Below are 14,917 nucleotides of genomic sequence, written 5' to 3' on the forward strand. Positions count from 1 at the left end.
ATCTGCTCGTAACACGGAGCTTTCTCTCCGTTGCAGTGTCTTTATGACAGCAAAGGAAGAAACCTACCAGCCAGGACACAGTGGGCTCGGGAGTCCCTGGTATAGACTGTGCAGAATTACATGTGACGCCTGGGCCAGGCCTTTAGGGTCTGAGATTTGCACACTGGGCCTAAGGGTGTGGACAGGCGCAGTGGAGGCTCTCTGAGTGGCCACTAAATAAATGTCAGTCAGAACTGGTCGCCACGCCGACTGACAGATAAAATTCTCGCAGCGCAGCTGAAACTGAAGAGGTCTGCTTGTTCGTCAGTCTCTGCAAATAAGAGAATCTGTCATTGGTGTGTAGAATTCTAGATTTTCCATTTTTTTAGTTTGTCCCGTGAACGTATTGTAAGCAAGGTTTCTTATAGGTTCCAGAGCGTGCATCTCGGGTGTCAGAGGCACCTGCTTTGCCTGTTTGTGGCTCATGTCCTGTGTTCAGCTACGTAGCCACAGACATAGCCCACTGCTGGCAGGTTTGAGCACAGACCTGCACAGAGGGGGCCACATGGGTGGCAGGGAACCCTGTGCCAGGGGTTTTTGGAGCCTGTGAGAGGAGTGCATGGGTGTCAGGACTGCAGAAGGAAAAAGCCTCCATAGGTGACCTTTGTCAGGGTAGAAACAGGCACCTGTCCTCCAATGTCCCACCTCGGTGACTGCTGAGGCTGAGAATGGAGAGGGTCAGAAATGCCCAGTGGGGCCCTGGCCTGGCACGGGAGTGCGGGAGACATGGCTCTGCAGTGGCTTGTTCTACCTCTTCCCAAACCTGGGGCCAACCTGCTGGAGTTAGGGGTGCAGGCGGGTGTGGTGTTGGAATTTGACTGAGTGTCACAGGCCCTCATGAGCAAGTCTGAGGGAGCAGATGGACAAAGTCTCCTTGTTGTCAATTGAGGTTGCCAGGGATACCTGGGGGGTAAGGGGGAGGGCAGGAAAAGGAGCTGGGAGGGGGTCTTAGGTGGTGAGCACCCACCTTCTTCTCTGCCCCAGAGTGGACTTGGGAGGATGAGGAGCTCAGCATCTGGAATCAGAGGAAGGTTAGAATAAGGGCAGGGAGGAGGGCAGCAGAGGAAGTTAGGACAAGGGCAGGGAGGGAGGGACCCGTGTGGCATCCCCAGGAATTTCTGATGCCCAACTCCCAGTCATGTTTCATCCATTCATTTCTTGCCCCCAGGACACCATCACGTGGACGTGGCAAGGCCCCGGAGCGTAAGTCAGACATTGTGCCCTCTCATTTGTCCTGTCCTCCCGGGAAAGTGCTCCAGTTAATTTAGCAAATGTGAAACCTGAACACGTGACCCGCTGCTATTTGACAGCAGTTAGGTTCACCCTGTTGTGGAAACTGAATGTAAAAATCTGGTCTGTCCCCACACCCTGGGTTCCGGGACTTAAGTTCATTGCCTTCAGCCCCACTGAGAAGATAATTGTGAGAACCTTTCTCTTCCCACCTTGCGTCTGTCAGCTCAGTGATTACCATCCTGTCCCTGGAAAAGACAGCAGACTGCCAGGGGCTGCCCTCCTCTTGCTCAGCTATTAAGGGGTTGGGGGCAGGGGAGGGTGGGAGGGTGGAACATGGGATCCAGGCACATTAGGCCTCCAGGGTGCTGCCATTTGAGCTGGTTTTTGGAAATGGAAGTGTGAGTGCTGAGGCCAAGCAAGAGCCCTCCCACGGCCCCCAGGCCTTGTCAAGTGTTTGGAACAGAATGCGTGGGAGGTGCCATGAGGAGCGGCATGTCCAAGTGGTGGTCCTCACATTTCTGAGGCTGGAGTGTGGGGGTGGGTGGTGAGAAGCTGGGAGAAGGGCTGGAAGAGGCTCCTGGTGGCCTAGGCTTGAGGCTGTCGATGAGGCCGAAGTGGGGTGTGTAAGAGTGTTACGAGGGGGACTGTGTATCCAGGGAGCAGTGAGCGAAGGCCCAGGCATGGGATTCTGGATGGCTCCCCATTTCCAACTTCTGCAAATAAAAATTTTAAAATGCTGGTTCTGAAGTCAGGAACTCTGGGAGCCAGGCATGGGGGTGGCATAAGCAAGGGCCTGTCCAGTCTGCGCTGCCGTGAGATGACTGGGTGGGGACCCATGGGGCAAGGTTTCCTGAGCTGGAAGACAAACTTGAGAAGCAATGGCTTGCAGGGCATACTAAAGCTGCAGATATGGGCGTGTTTAATAAGAACAGTGAAGACTGCTTTGTAATAAAAGTAGCCTTTTTTCTCACTGTTGTATTTTAAGATTTAGATTTAGGCTGAAGAAGGCTCAGCATCTGTCTCCTGAAGGAGAATTAACTGCCCAGTACTGCCCTCTGCAGGGCAAGGGGGTTGAAGATTTTGCTAAACGGAATCTTCTCACCAATGCTATAAATCTGTTTGTTTTTAAGGTTAGAAATCCTGTGGCTCACCCTGTGTCAGTTTCACAATCAAATTGAAATTGAGGTTTGTATAAATATAGTGTTACACAATGTTACATTGGGGTTATAACAGTGATTCCCAAAGTGGGCGCTACCGCTCCCCAGTGGGCGCTGCAGCGATCCAGGGGGGGGGCGGTGATGGCCACAGGTGCATTTGGGGGCGATGAGTAACTGCTATTAAAATTTTTAAAAAATTAATTTCCAGGGGCTGAGTAATATTTTTTCTGGAAAGGGGGCGGTAGGCCAAATAAGTTTGGGAACCACTGGGTTATAAATACATTGTATCAAGGTCTTTTATAGATACAATGTTATGTTGTCTGCATAGATACAATGTTATATAGGTGTCTATGTGGATATAGTGTTAGTGGTATCTTGGGTTTTATATAGACACAATGTTACATTGATATCTCTATAGACACAATGTTATGTCATCTGTCTCTTGGAACCCTTGCCATTTCTCATGGCTCCTTACTAGTAGAGGTGCTTCCCAGTAGTTTTGCATCAATCGCTTTGTGTCTCTTGGATGATTTTTAATCTATTCAGATACAATTTTTTAAATCAACAAGGAAGGTAACCCCATCATTCTTTTATTATGGTTAGTGCAGCTTAAGGCATATCAAATTGACACAGATGTAATGAATAAATTTTTTAGCTTTATTTTTACTTGATACTAATACTGCTGAATTCACACTGCTAAATTTGTCATACTGTCATCCTCTCTTTGATACTTGGTCAGATCATGTAGCCTGCCTTTCAGTTTGCATCCCACTGGATGTATCAGACAAAGTCACAACACCCATCCTCTCATCTAAATTAAATACAGCTGTATTTGTTCAACTTGTAAATTTAATCTGAGTGGATGAGGAATAGAGTTTATTTTCTTAAAAAGGGAATTACCTGGCTACTCCTGCACCTGAAAATTAAAGAGGCCTCCCTCGCCTCATATGCAACTTAAGTATTTAATGAAACACTTTACTACCTTCCAATCAATTTTGCAGAGTAATACTGACTACAAATGACCCGGCTTTCCACCAGGTTTTTCATTTCAGTAGAATGTAAGCCACTTAGTACTCAGAGTTGAGCCAAGGGTAGCAGGCCCACAGCTTAGGACATTTTACGTGGCTTGCCTGCTGGTGGCTCAGAGCACAATGGAGCCAGGCTCTGAGGAAGACAAGCTGGGCCTGCCCTGGGCCTCCTGGTAGAAACAGCTCTATTTCAGATCTGGCTTCTTATTGTAAGCATTGAAAAGAGGCTTCGTGGCTTGTGAAATCCCTCTAAACATAATTCCTGGTGTTTCTCCTCTGAGACGCTGGTGCTCATGTGAGGAACTGTTGCAATTTGCGTCCTTCTTTTCAATGTAGCTGTAAGCAAAAGGTTCAGTTATGAGAATTGGAAGTATTTCGGGATATTCCTTGATTCTTAAATATTAGTGTTAAAGAAAACGGCTCAATGGTGATTGTTTGCCTTTTCTGCATGGTAGGACTTATTTAAAACATTGGGTAGATGTCCAAAAGCTAATAATCTTTTATGTAGAAATTGTTGTGTTATCCTTGACACAAAACTGAGACCTTTAAAAATAAAAGCACACATGTCATTCTTTTACATCTAAAAACTAAGCCCCATGTGAAATTACAAATACAGTGTACCGGCCACAGCTGCGGTGTCCGGGGAGTGGGTACTCCTAGTGAGGAATGGCGAGTTGTGAATTTTTTCACACACACACACATGTGCATATTTGTGCACGTGGGTATGTGCATGTGTACATGTGCACGTGTGACCACTTCAAAGATGATTCTAGCGGGAAGTGCTTTGACAGATCTTAAGTTTTTCAGACTCACAGTTGTCACTATAGTGGCATTGGTAAGGGGGGTGTCTTGTGATACTGTGCCAGTAACGCAGCCTTCTCTGTGTGCTCAGTTCCTTCCGGTGTACAACCCTTCAGAGGAGGAAAAGAAGGACCCCGCCCTGTATGCCAGCAATGTGCGACGCGTCATGGCCGAGTGAGTGCACCCTCTGTCGCCTCCTGGCCTCCTGATTTCCTTTCCCTAAGTATTACCCAGCACTCTTGTTTACCTGCTGTTTTCCTCCTCAGTGCTGCTAAAAACAAGAAGGCCAGTAGCTTTAGGAAGATGGGTTCTTGTAAAAGCTAGTGAACAGCATGGACTCGGCCTATTGGACATACACTTCATGTCTCCTGTTTTTGTCAAATGACATTTCTGCTTGTTCAGCATTTGGAAGATCCTTAAACATCACTTAGTTTCACTCATGTCAGGTGTGCCCATAGCCATCAGTCACCCAGGTGCCGCATGTGTGGGCGCCCCAGTGTGACGGGCAGCAGAGCTGTCAGTGAGAGCAATGGCTTCTACAGGTTTCAGGGTCTGTCTGGGCTGGAATGTTCTTGAAGCTTCTCTCTCCATCTACCCACGCAGTGTTTATTAGTGTTCCTGCTCCATCTCACCAAGTTCAGTGTGGTAATTGTGCACCTAAGCTTGTACAGTAGCTCCTCCCACTTGTACGGCACCCGTGCCGCAGTCAGGAACGTGCTCACCTCTTATTTCTGGCCATTCCCAGCTTGTTCCAGGTAGTGGTAGTGTCAGCTCTTACACCTGCCCCTCTAACCGCCTTCATCCCTCCCATCCCGTCTTCTCCCCTCTCCTCCTCTCTCCTGTTCCAGGGCAGCAGGGGCTGCCTCTGACTTTGGCCACCTCGGTGCCTGCAGGGGGCTCAGCAGCTCAGCGGCTCTGACAGTGAGTGCCACTCGTTGGGGGTCCACGCGGCTGCAGAGGGGGCTTTAACAGTTGCTATTGCTGACCTGTGTGGCTTAGACTTCTAAGATAAAGCATTTCAGTATGCACATTGCACCCCACTTTAATGCATTCTATAAGACTCCACTGAGCAAAATCATGCATCTCACCTCAACATACATGAATTAACACTCAGCAAGCTGTTCCGTCTTTGTCCACGGGCTCCTCAGGAAATTGGGCGCTAGGGATAGAGTGCAGTGAAACGCTCCTCCCCTTGCCTTGGGCTTCCCCGCCCTGCCTACCCCAGAACTCCCTCTTCTTTTCCCTCTCTGATTCACACTGGCCACCAGGATGTGCTTGATCCTCAACTTTTGGGAAGTCAGGGTACTCAGTAACACCCTTGTTTAACCTCTTGATAAAAAAAAATAATGTCCATCCATGGAATTGCAGGCTCAACCGGTTGGGTATAAATATTCTTAGTACACACTGATATAAATTACCTGTTAATATTTTTAAAGATATGTATCCTAAAGAAACTGTCCATACTAATTCAAAGGAAGAGGACAGATAACCCATGGGTCACCCCCTCGCCTCAGCGGCTGCAGAATTTCAGTGGGTTGTCACCTCCCTCATCTCTAGTTCTCACCTTCAAATGCACCTGGGAGGGGCCAGGATCCCCAGGGGCTCTGTGGACAGCCCCTCAGCCGGCCTCATCCCCCTTCCTGAGGAATAATTCTGGCTTCTGTCCCGCAAGGATTATACCTGAGTTTATCAAGGAGAATGTCAGAGTCACTGTTTCCTTCTCATGTGATTGCAACAGGAACTTTTATCAAATGACTGAAGCCCATTCAGTTGTTGGGGTGGGGAGAAGTTTAGTTTTCTGTACTTGGTAGATTTCCTACCTCGAGTGTCTTCTTTAACAGGAAAGGTTATTTCTCATGAACTCTGATGCAGCTCTGAGAATGGCCAAGTTTCGACTCTCCCAGCTTCAGGGAGGCGTCAGCTCTGAGAAAAGCGATCCCTGGTCACTTGTGAAGAATTGAGCTTCTCCATAAAACACCCCGTGGGGTGGTGGTGTCGTCTTTAAGGCCCAAATGCATGGTTGTTTCCTAGTGGGGTGCAAACTTGGGCAGCCCAAGTTCTAAGTAATTGAAATTTAGGGTCAGCTATTAGACATTTATGTTTAGTACTAAACATGACCTTCCCACATTGCCCTTCTGTGCATCTCGGCGTTCAGAGTCCTCCCTCACGTACTAATCGCTGTGTGAGGAGGGTACCCCAGGGGCTCAGAGCAGGGTGCAGGACACGCATGCAGCACTGCCTCTGCCAGGGTGTCTGCCATCGGAGCAGACTCAGAGAGACCACAGGGGCTCCTGTGACTTGGCACCGCTGCCGTGCAGGGCGCTCACGGCAGGACCTCCTCTCTGCTGCAGGGCCCTGGGCGTCTCCGTGACCGACTACACCTTTGAGGACTGCCAGCTGGCCCTGGCGGAAGGACAGCTTCGGCTCCCTGCAGACACCTGCCTTCTGGAATTCGCCAGGCTGGTGCGGGGCCTAGGGTGAGTGCCTGGGTTTTTTTTACTCATGATCGGTTCGTCAGAAAGGGCACTCCCTCGAATGCTGTGACAAGCGTTGGGGCTGTGATGTGTGACAGGGCAGGTGCGATGTGTTCAGCAGTGAGGAACAGCTTTGTGCTGGACCAAAACTCCGGGCAGAACCTCGCAGGGGCCTCCGCCCTGCAGGTGTTGGGGACCAAGCTGGAGGTCGCAGCTGCGCCTGGGGCTGCCCGATGTCACTCTAGACAGGGCATCAAGGAGAGCTGGAGTGCTTGTTCTGGCAGTCCGGTTATTTTCCTCTTTTCTATGCCAACTTCAGCCCACACTGAAATGCCAAAAAGCCCCTCATGGCTGGTGCCACGCTCTCTGGAACTGCCCCTGGAGGACGTCCCGCTCACAGGCCGCCCTGCCAAGAGGTGTACATACTTAGGCAGAGCATTGCGTGTCTTCAGGTTATTAGAAGCCTGTTCTTGAAAACTAGCAGCTTGGTCTATAAATCATGTTAATAATTTGTTGGGTCTTAAAACAGTAAGCCTCTTGTTTTTGGCATTCTGTGATTTTATTGAAAAAAAAACTTTTCCTCTCTTTTTATTTAGCCTAAAACCAGAAAAACTTGAAAAAGATCTGGATAGATATGCGGAAAGTGCTGGGATGAAGAGGGGGGCAAAGATCAGCGTCTCAGAGTTTGCGGCTTACCTGGAAGTGCCTGTCTCCGACCCGCTGGCCGACATGTTCTCCCTGTTTGATGAGGTAGCACATCACCCAGTGGGGGTGGCAAAACCTTTGGCTTCAAAGTATACATTGTTTTCCTTGTATTATAAACATTCTGTAGACAGTTTTGGAAGTAGAGAAGGAAAAACCACCCCTCAGTAGCCCCATCCTACCAGCCTACCCTGTCCTCGGGAGTATTTTCTCCCATGGTTTTAAATGCACAAAGTATCTGACATTTCAGTTAGCATGTGCTGATAAACATGTCTGTAGTTTGGGTTTCCTTAGATCAGATCACTAAAAGGCTGAGTGATATCACACAGCAATGCTGGCCTCGCCCCTGCCGTGTCCCTTCCCAGAGGCCTCCACTGACCAGCCCAGCCAGGCCTTCAGAATTTCTAAGCATGGCCTCTTTCTGGATGCTCGGCTTAGTCGTTCCCCATCGCCTCTGTCTAAAGCTTGGGGGTCTCCCCCTGGAGAGCAACCCCTCCCCTCTCCACCGCACACATCATAATCGGTCGTATGTGCTGGCTGCACAGAGTCAACACGTCACTGCAGCTCTGGGAATGGGGATGGCCTTTAATGTTTGCGGGGGAGACAGAGAACCAGGAGGGCAGGCTGCCATGTAGCCAGAAACCACCCACGCCTGGTCATTCTGGACGTTTGAATCGCAGTGCAGACCCCTGTGCGGTACGTCCTGTAGGAGCAGTCAACGTGGCACAGTGTGTGTGAAGGGGCTCCTTCAGCCATGAATGTTCCCTGTGAAAAACGTAGTATGTTGTGTGAATAATGGAGCATGTTGCATGTGGACAACAGTGTGTTCGGTGTGAACACTTAGAATTTCATGTGTGTGCAGCACAGCATGTTCCGTGTGACAACGTTGCATGTTCTGTGTGGCCACAAGGTGCAGCGTGGTGGAACTCGAAGAAGCTGGTGAGTGATTTGGGCTTTAGAGACCCCATGAGTGTGCAGGTTTGTGGCACCACAGTGTGCAGTTGAGCAGGCGGCCCATCTGGGCGACCCCTGGTGTAAAGCAGCTGTGGGGTGGATTTGTGGCTACATCTCACTCGGACGCTGTGGCAACAGATCAGGTTTGAAATACAAGAGTGAGCATGGTTTCAGCTGGTGACATCCTGGTGATGCGTTATCATCACTGAGCACCAGACATCTTGCCACAGTGTGTGGGTTCATTTTTATTTTTCACAGTGTTCTTATAAGGTAGGAATATCCTCCATTTCACAGAGAGCCTCAGACCCAAGATTAAGCACCTTCCCAGAGTCAGGGGCATAGGCGGACCCAGTGTGCTCGGCCTGCGTGGTGTCATTACCTTGGGCTCACCTTTGATTTGCACGCTCACTGTGTGGTCACTAGCAGGCTAGGTTTCAGAGCCCAGAAGTGAGCCTCGTTGTGGGCAGGTCTGTTTTTCTGGAAGGCAGGCAACAGTCCTCATGCTGCACATACTTTCCTGCGCACTTTCATGTGACAGTCACACTGAAGATTCATTCTAGCAGCCTAAAGAGTGGAGAAGCCAATGGTTAGGAGTGTTCTTCAGATGCTCTTTCCATGTAGACACATGATCTCAAGTTTGTGTGAAAAATAACCTTGTGTTGACACTCAACAGCCAGTGCTGAACCCCAGCTCCCAGGGAGGTGGCCGGACTGCCCCTGACAGACCGTCTCTCTTTCGCAGAGCGGGAGCGGCGAGATGGACCCTCGGGAGTACGTGGTCGCCTTGTCTGTCGTCTGCCGGCCTGCTCAGACCCTGGACACCATACAGCTGGCCTTCAAGGCAAGTGTGGAGACATGAGTTTAATTTATGGGGACAGTGAGACGTGGGTTACAGGTGGAGCACGCTAAGGGGCTCAGCACTCCCTAGGGCGGCACGCTGGTTCTGGCCATGCTGCCAGGTGGGTTAGGGCCTCTGGGAGGAGGAACAGGCCACTCTGGACAAGCAGTGGGCCTGGCGGGGCCTGAGGATGGAGGAGGAGACCTCGGGGTAACACCGGCCTTGCTTTGCAGATGTACGGGTCTCAGGAGGATGGTAGCATAGACGAGGATGCCCTGTCCAGCATCCTCAAGACGGCATTAGGGGTGGCAGAACTCACCGTGACTGACCTCTTTCGGGCCATCGACCAGGAGGAGAAGGGGAGGATCACGTTTGGTGAGAGGCCCGGGAGCAGGGAGGGTGGCCCACTGGTGCCAGAAGTGAGGACACACATGGAGCCCCCACCCACCTGTGCTTGTCAGGCCACCCTGTGTCTTCTGCAACAGAGATTCTCAGGAGGAAGGTTCTTCCTAAAACCTGGCCAGGAAGGGTGGGAGCTTTCAAATCTGACTTCTGCAGGCGATGAATAGAGCCAAATTCCAAGCCCAGTAGACCTGGGACCAGGATGAACATCGTCCTGGGGGCTGTGGGCACGTGTGCCAGGCCAGGGCAGGGCCTCTGCCATCAGGGTTCAGTGCAGGAGCGAGTCACCTGCCCTGAGGACTCTGCTGGACAGCTCCTCTCTGGAAGGTTTGGCTTCATCACCTGTGGCTGCACAGAGCAGGCTGGTCCGGATCCTGGGGGGCCAGGACCTGAAACCCGCCTGTGGCTGGGGGGCTGGCAGGAGGATCTCGGAAGGCGTTCTGCTCAGGGCACTGGCCAGAGTGCGCATTTCACAATGAGTAAGTGTTCTTGCTGAAAAACTAGCAGACATTTGCTCAAGAAAGGTCATCGTGCACGTCTTGTTTGGACATGTTTTAAAATTGCATCCAAATGTCAGGCACGGGTGTGGGGTGGGAGGTGGTTGTTATTGTGTGTGTGTGTGTGTGTGTGTGTGTGTGTGTGTGTGTGTATCTGCATTATAGCAGGCCCTGCTTCCTACTTTGGGGGTTGTTGGTGAGGTTGGTGATGAGCCTGACCAACTGCAGACTTTTCCAGTAAAAGCTGTTCCAGGTTTCCTACAAGGAGACATGGATGACCCTGGAGCCTGCAGGCTCCTACACCCAAGGCCTCTGAGCATTACCTGCTCTCAGGATGCCTGAATGCAAGCCTGAGGGTGCTCTCCACTCAACACCAGCCCTGGCCACTGGGAGATGCACAGGCAGGGAGGCATTCAGGCCCTGTGACCAGCTTGCAGGGTGACCCTCCATGCACCCATGGTCTCCCCAGTGCTCAGACAGACATTCATCAGTAGCACCTGCCTCATGGCGTATCAGTCACCACACGGACGCTCGTCCTGTCCCTGAACCAGCTCTTGTGATGAGCAGCACCTCCCTCACATGCACTGAGTCCCAGAGTGCCCAGAATTGTGCCATTTCTTTAGCTTTCCCCCAAGCAAGAGTAACTGAGAGGATGCAGTGGCTGCCCCTTTGCTTTTGCTATGATTTTGTGCGCAGCAGAGAAAAACTGAGTGTGGGTCTTGTCCTCACCTCCAAGACCATGATCGTAGACCCCACCCCTGCCAGAGCAGTGGGGGAGGCGGGGGCGGAGTCGGGGGAGGGAAGGGTCACGTAGGCCCAGGGAAGAGCTCCAGACTCTAGTTGTCTGCTCCTGAAGCCCCAGTAACCATGTGCCCTCATCTCTCCAGCCGACTTCGGCAGGTTTGCAGAAACGTACCCCGACTTTGCAGAGGAGTATCTGTACCCCGACCAGCCGCCTTTCGAGAGCTGTGCACAGACGCCTCCCGCTCTCACCCCCAACGGCTTCTGTGCTGACTTCAGCCCCGAGAACTCGGATGCTGGGAGGAAGCCTGTGCGGAAGAAACTGGACTAGGACTGAGGGTGCTGGAGAGACGAGACTGCTCCCCGGCAGTCGCCACCCGCCTCCGCATGGCCACGAGCCCTCTGCTGTGACCATCTCCGGGCTCCACTCTTCACGTCGGCTGCTCGGTCACTGTCCCCAGGCCCAAGTGCCAGAGGCTGGGGTGTTTCCACTTTGCTCCTCTATGGGGCACCGGCCTGAGGGGCATCTGGAAGGAAACCTTATGCTCACGCCACCCGGACTCCTCACAGCGAGACCGTGTGGGGCATGTCCTGCCTACCTTGGTGGGGCTCAGGGGTCTCCCTGCAGGCAGGTCCTCGGAGGTGGGTGGACACCAGGTGTGGCTTGTTTTCAAGGGTCCTGGGTTCAGGTTGTCATCTCACTCTTTCCACGTGGCCCCTGTTGGTCAGTTCGAGGCACATGCACAGGTGGGCAGCCTCCATGCACACTCGAAAAGCGGGGCATGTGGCATGTGTTTGATTCCAGACAAACCCTGTGCCAACTTGTGGAGTCACAGCGTGGCCGGCCCGCCAGGAGTTTTTAAACATTTTTATATTTGTGGGAGTTCATGAGTATTTTATAAACCTCATTTAGATACTACAGGAAACATTCAGCATTTTTTTTAAAAGAAGAAAGTTGTTTTTCTACTTCATTTTCCTTTGAGGGTCAGAGGATATTTATTTATAGGCCCTTTTTTGATAGACTCTGAGGCTGTCTGTGGCTTTGACTTCACTCTCTCTGGCCTCTCCACCAGGTCAGTTTCCCTCCTGTTTGGGCCACCAGGAGTTCCAGCCCAGAACTGCTGTCTCCCATCCTTAATCCTTTTGAATCCCCCTCTTTTTTTATAAACGTTACCAGCTTGGTATTTCTGTATTAATATGACGTCATCTACTTCACTGTAGTGTCAGCTCCGAGGCATTGAACATGGGTGGCATGAGTGAGGCAGGAGGGAAGGACTGGTCCCGGCTCCTTTGTTGTGTTTGGCTGTGCACCTCCAGCAGCCCTGGGGCAGCGCGTCCTGCTCGGAGGGTGGCCATCCCTCCCCTGCTCCGGCTCTGGTGAGTGGACAAAGCAGCTGCCCCTGCAGACAGATGAGCTGCACGGACAGACAGACAGACGGAAACCGGAGAGCAGCAGAGCCGGTGATTGCCTCAGGCTGATGCCCCGCCTGTCGGGGTCACGAGGCCGCTTAGGTCTGTCAGGGACCAACTCCAGTCCCGCCCTGGGTCAGAGGAGGAGCAGTCTCCTGGCACCAGAAGGGGGACACTGTGCTGGTGGTGCCTTTGTTCTTCCTGAAATCCCCTTGGTTCACTTGTTAGGACAGAATTGGAACCTGTCCTTAAAGCACAATCATAACCACAGACTCCAGTTGGTGTCCTGAAGCAAAGCCTCTGGGTTCCTTCGGGGGGAATTTTTTTTTTTCTAAAATGAATTGAATTTTGTATTTGGGGCATCTCTACTGAAAGTGACCACCAGGGCCAGAAGCACAGGGAAGATGTTTACTGATTTCCCGAGGCATCCATGACGTGCATTTCTACCAGTAGACGCCAGGAAAACCCTTAACTCCGGTTCAGCTGTCCCCTCCCCCCGTTCCAGCTGCTCACTGCCAGCCAGGACGCACACAGGGGCGGGTGCTGAGGGCCATCCGGGGCACTCGGCCTGCTGGACACCACAGAAACTCAGATGCAGCCTCGGTGGCTAACGGTGGTTAATTTTATAATCATAAAATGTATAAATATTCATTTTTCAAAGAGAAAAACCCACCAATGAAGGAGGTGAATAAACTAAGATGTTCTGAGGGAAGGGGCCTGAATTTGGCCTCCATCCTCTAGGTCTGTGCATGAAGGGTTTTTTGAATGAAATGCCACAGTGCGTTTTCAGGAAAAAAATCTCTGATAAGCAGACTTTGAATGGATGTTTGCTCCTCCTGATCCCTTTTCTTTCTTGTAGTGACTCAGTGGCATTCGGAACTGTGAATGTACATAGTGTCGGAATAAACCCCATTAGTATGAGACGAGGACACGGGCAAGTGCAGCCCTGGCCCCTCCACCTGCGGGACCCTGTGGGGACATGGGGGTCCTGCTGGATGCGGGGGGTCTTGCTAGAATGTGGGGCCCTGCTGGAAAGGGTGCCATGTGAAGAACTTTGAGTTTGTAACGGAATGAATAAAATGTAGTCCTATGTACTTGAAGATGCTCTTTGTTACGTGTAGTTTTTTTATTAGAAAGATAACATTTCTTAGGCTGTGACAGGAGAGGCGGTCAAGATGAGATTCTAGCATGTTTGGGAAGCACAGTGATTGAAATTCTGTAGAAGCAGCTTCTCGATAGCGAAGGGGAACTGTGGAGTGACTCGATACCCTGTGGGCAGTGGTGGCATTTCCCAGAACTCAGACTTGCGTAGCTGTCTCCCTGGTTCTGTAATTTCTCTATGTTGAGCATATACACCTTAAACACACTTTGCAGTCCTTCTATTAAATCTGTAAAGGATTTATAAATAGAAGTAAAGCAGATAGAACAGTTGTAGAGTGGGCTCTGGTTCACTGAATATATAAAATGTGATCAGAGGTCCAAATAAAGGGTTTACGGGGGCTAGAATGAACCAAACCTCAGGATTAAGAAGCTCTCAATCTGGGGCCTGTGATGCCTTTAAACTGGTATGCCCAAATCTAGGAACATTTGTTTAATAAAAGAGCACACAACTCTGAGGCCCAGAATCTAAAATCAGTTTGGATTAATACAGAAAATATTGTCAAAGCCAGAAGGGAACTTGGAAGGCATCCTAATCATTCACAGCCAAGACGGTAACTGAGGTCCAGAGCTAAGTGGGGCCTTGACTTAGGAGTGTCCCGACTAACGAGTTTTTCGAGATACGAGCAGTTGCGAGCTAAAATTCGGGTTATGAGCCAACTTCAGATACCCCACCGCTAGTTGGCGCAGCGAACATCACAGTGAATGCCACAACATCAGCCCAGCATCACGTGTCTCACTCGTTCACTTTTTGATTTGACATATGAGTAATTTGAGTTACGAGCTCCATCACGGACCAATTTAAACTCGTAAGTCAAGGCCCCACTGTATTACAATCCCAAACACTGTACATGAGAACATCGAGGGTGTGTAGCCACTGGCTCAGGGCTCAGGTAACACTCAGGGATGAGGTTTCTTCACAGATGTGAGTCAGGAGGCCCTTGACAGGAGCAGGACATGCACAGGGACCACATTCATGCAGCAGCCGCTGTTACTTCTTTGTGCTTGTAGGCCCTTTTTAACATAATAAATGAGTCTTGCCTTTGAAATTGGTTAAATTGATTTAATTGTTTTAAGTAAAGGAAAGGGATAAAGCAAAGACAGGATCTGGACATTTTACATCCAGAGATGGACACAGCTTTGCAGTCGAAACGAAAGGTCACCACAGCCGTGGGCATTGAATGGCATGAAAGTGGGCATGGTGGCTGCAGGTGGATGGGAATGTCCGCTTCTATGTGTTCAGCTCTCCTGCGTTCTGATTGGAACAGGCTGTGATAGGACCCATGCACATGGGCTGGCCCAGTACTGACAACAGGGCCATCTCTGCCATTTAATATTGTCAAGAACTGGTTAGGTTCTGATGAATTCTCTTACATGTAATAAAAGTGTAAGAATCCAAAATTTTGCTTCCAATCGAAATGGAGGAACAGCGATTGGATCCACCCTCCCTCCTAGTGGGAAACTCTGATGGGTATTTTTCTCAG

General features: G+C 50.6%; 1 protein-coding gene across 2 annotated transcripts in view; it reads left to right on the plus strand.

Annotated features, from left to right (window-relative positions):
• The window catches only part of LPCAT1 (lysophosphatidylcholine acyltransferase 1), a 36,246-nt gene extending 22,871 nt beyond the window's left edge, over window positions 1-13,375 (plus strand). Inside the window, exons 7-14 of one of the 2 annotated variants that reach the window (XM_070411974.1) lie at window positions 1,208-1,242; window positions 2,403-2,457; window positions 4,350-4,432; window positions 6,610-6,735; window positions 7,329-7,482; window positions 9,130-9,228; window positions 9,459-9,600; window positions 11,012-11,298. In XM_070411974.1, coding sequence (XP_070268075.1) covers window positions 1,208-1,242; window positions 2,403-2,457; window positions 4,350-4,432; window positions 6,610-6,735; window positions 7,329-7,482; window positions 9,130-9,228; window positions 9,459-9,600; window positions 11,012-11,196 — 879 coding nt within the window. In that variant the 3' untranslated portion in view covers window positions 11,197-11,298. Of the gene's footprint in view, window positions 1-1,207; window positions 1,243-2,402; window positions 2,458-4,349; window positions 4,433-6,609; window positions 6,736-7,328; window positions 7,483-9,129; window positions 9,229-9,458; window positions 9,601-11,011 lie in introns of both variants that reach the window. The other variant, XM_070411973.1, reaches the window with a different exon arrangement.
• Window positions 13,376-14,917: the final 1,542 nt, after the last annotated feature.

Source organism: Myotis yumanensis, unplaced genomic scaffold (assembly GCF_028538775.1).
Source record: "Myotis yumanensis isolate MYYU_CA2020_CCGP unplaced genomic scaffold, mMyoYum1.0.hap1 SCAF_4, whole genome shotgun sequence".
Lineage (NCBI taxonomy): Eukaryota > Metazoa > Chordata > Mammalia > Chiroptera > Vespertilionidae > Myotis > Myotis yumanensis.